The sequence below is a fragment of the Fomitiporia mediterranea genome (assembly GCF_000271605.1).
Source record: "Fomitiporia mediterranea MF3/22 unplaced genomic scaffold FOMMEscaffold_1100, whole genome shotgun sequence".
Classification (NCBI taxonomy): Eukaryota; Fungi; Basidiomycota; class Agaricomycetes; order Hymenochaetales; family Hymenochaetaceae; genus Fomitiporia; species Fomitiporia mediterranea.
Genome location: NW_006761485.1, coordinates 1 through 2,328, shown reverse-complemented (window position 1 = coordinate 2,328; position 2,328 = coordinate 1). Strand labels below are relative to the sequence as shown.

At 31.4% G+C, this 2,328-nt stretch overlaps 1 protein-coding gene across 1 annotated transcript; it reads left to right on the top strand.

Annotated features, from left to right (window-relative positions):
- Nucleotides 1-1,001: 1,001 nt before the first annotated feature.
- FOMMEDRAFT_100058 (uncharacterized protein) lies at nt 1,002-2,321 on the top strand (the record flags this gene model as incomplete). Its single annotated transcript, XM_007272344.1, has 1 exon — nt 1,002-2,321. A coding segment is annotated over one exon (1,320 nt), but the record flags the coding sequence as incomplete, so codon positions are not given.
- Between the last annotated feature and the right edge of the window lie 7 nt (nt 2,322-2,328).

Here is a 2,328-nt window from a genome sequence, read left to right as displayed (position 1 = left end):
ATTTCATACCCAGTCATAAACACTCCTAAAATTCTCTATAATTTACCTAACTTTTTAAATAATAATAAGGTATTACCCTCCTCCTTAACTGTCTCATATGAAAATTACAAATCTGCTACACACAGAGGTAGAACACTATTAAGAAAACAAAAATGGTCTACTTTACAAAAACTTTTACATTGTCAAACTGATAGACAGTTCTGGGATCTTATCTCCTCTTTAATAAAGCCTAAACTGAGATCCTCTTTAGTCTCTATCTCTCAGCTACAATCTACTTTTCAAGCTAGAATGAATATTACAAATTCTTTACCTCTCTCTTTTGACTCTACTCTTTATTTTAATACTTTACTATTATCTGACTCTATTCCTACTAATACACTTGATAATTCCTCAGATAAACTATTCTCTCTACCTTTCTCTATAGAAGAACTCTAATCAGCTTTTAATCATATTAAACTACATAATATAAAGTCAGCTTTAGGACCTAATAAAACTAACTACTCACTAATTCTATCTATTCCTCTTGAAAATACAATCCATCTGTTAAACCAATGTATTCAACAGTTGTCATTACCTACTTCCTGGACAAATGTTACTCTAGTCCCTATTCTTAAACAAGGCAAAAATTCTAACAATCCTGACTCTTATAGAATTGTAGGTCTACAATCCTGTTTTCTTAAGGTTCTTACTCTCCTAATTGATAAAAGACTTTGAAAATGGGCCCAATCTAATAATATTATTCCCTCCTCACAAAACAGGTTCAGACAATCTTACAGAATCCATAACAACACTTTTATTCTTAGAACTTGTATAAATAAGGCTGAAGCCTCTAAACTTCCTCTTTATGTTATATATGTTAATATGACTAATACTTTCCCTTCTACAAATCACTCTGCTCTCTGGTACAAAATGTACAAACTTGGCATCTCTGGCCCTATCTTTGACTAGCTTAGAATTCTATATAAATTAATTAACTATTCTATTTTTATAACTATCAGACCTCAGATTCTTTTTCTTCTAATATAGGGATTCTTACAGGTGATCCTGCATCTCCTCACTTATGGAATATTTTCTTCTCAGACTTATACATTCCTAGTCACCCAGCTGACATCTCTCTAAATAACTCTTATATTTCTCATTTAGAACAAGCTGATAATATTGTTATTTTCTCTACTTCTCCTACTACCTTGCAAATTAAACTAAATAATATTATTTCTTGGTGCTCAAAAAATTTTCTTCAAATCAACCACTCTAAAACTGTTGCTCAAGTATTTGGTAATACAACTATAAAACCTACCTTCTCTATTGATTCAAACATCTTAAACTATGTTGACAAATTCTTGTACTTAGGTATAATATTTGACTCTTCACAAAATAACATTTTTCACTCTCACTACTCAAACAAAGCCTCAAAAGCAAGGTCTATTACACACACTATACTAGCCTTAGAATCTCATATTAGTATAATCCCTCCTAAACAAGGAATTCAACTCTATTTTGCTAGAATTGATCCTCATCTTATTTATACATGTGAATCTACTCCTGATACTAATAAAAAATGTCTCTTCCTTCTACAATCTGTACAACATACTTTCCTTAGAAGACTATTAGGTCTAAATCCAAGGTCTCTTCTAACTCCTCTCTTTACAGAAACTGGCCTTCTTCCTATACAATTTAGACAAACAATTCTTGTACTAAACTACCTAATATACTTACTACAATTACCTCCCTCACACTTTGCTTTCTTTGCACTTCAAGAATCTATACAACTTTATAACAACAAACATTACTCTTGGTATGGAGATCTTCTTATTAATCTATCAAACACTACTTCAGATAATACTTTACAAATCCCAAACCTACATACCTCTCATAAAATAGTTTCTCAATTTATTAAAACTGTTAAAAAATCGTGTTACAACACCTTAAACAACTCTCTTCTAAGTTCTACTCAAACTACTCTTATTAAAGACAGACATGAATTTAATAAAAAAAACCAACCTATTCTAAAAATTATTCACTTTAGACATTATCTTGGTGTCACAATCCCTGAGCACAGAATTGCTTTTACTAGACTTCTTCTTTCTGACTACATACTTGCTCTTGTTCAGCTTGCTAGAACCACTTCTAACAGACATGGTTCTATACCTCAACACAAAAGACTTTGCAGATTCAACTGTAATAAAATTGAAGATCCTATTTATACTCTCTTTCAATGTCAAAATTCTGAAATCTCTAAACTAAGACAAGATTTCCTACTTTGTACTCCCTCTCCTCCACCCCTTCTAGAGGAGGATTACTACTTAGCATTGTTTTCTTAAACATTTA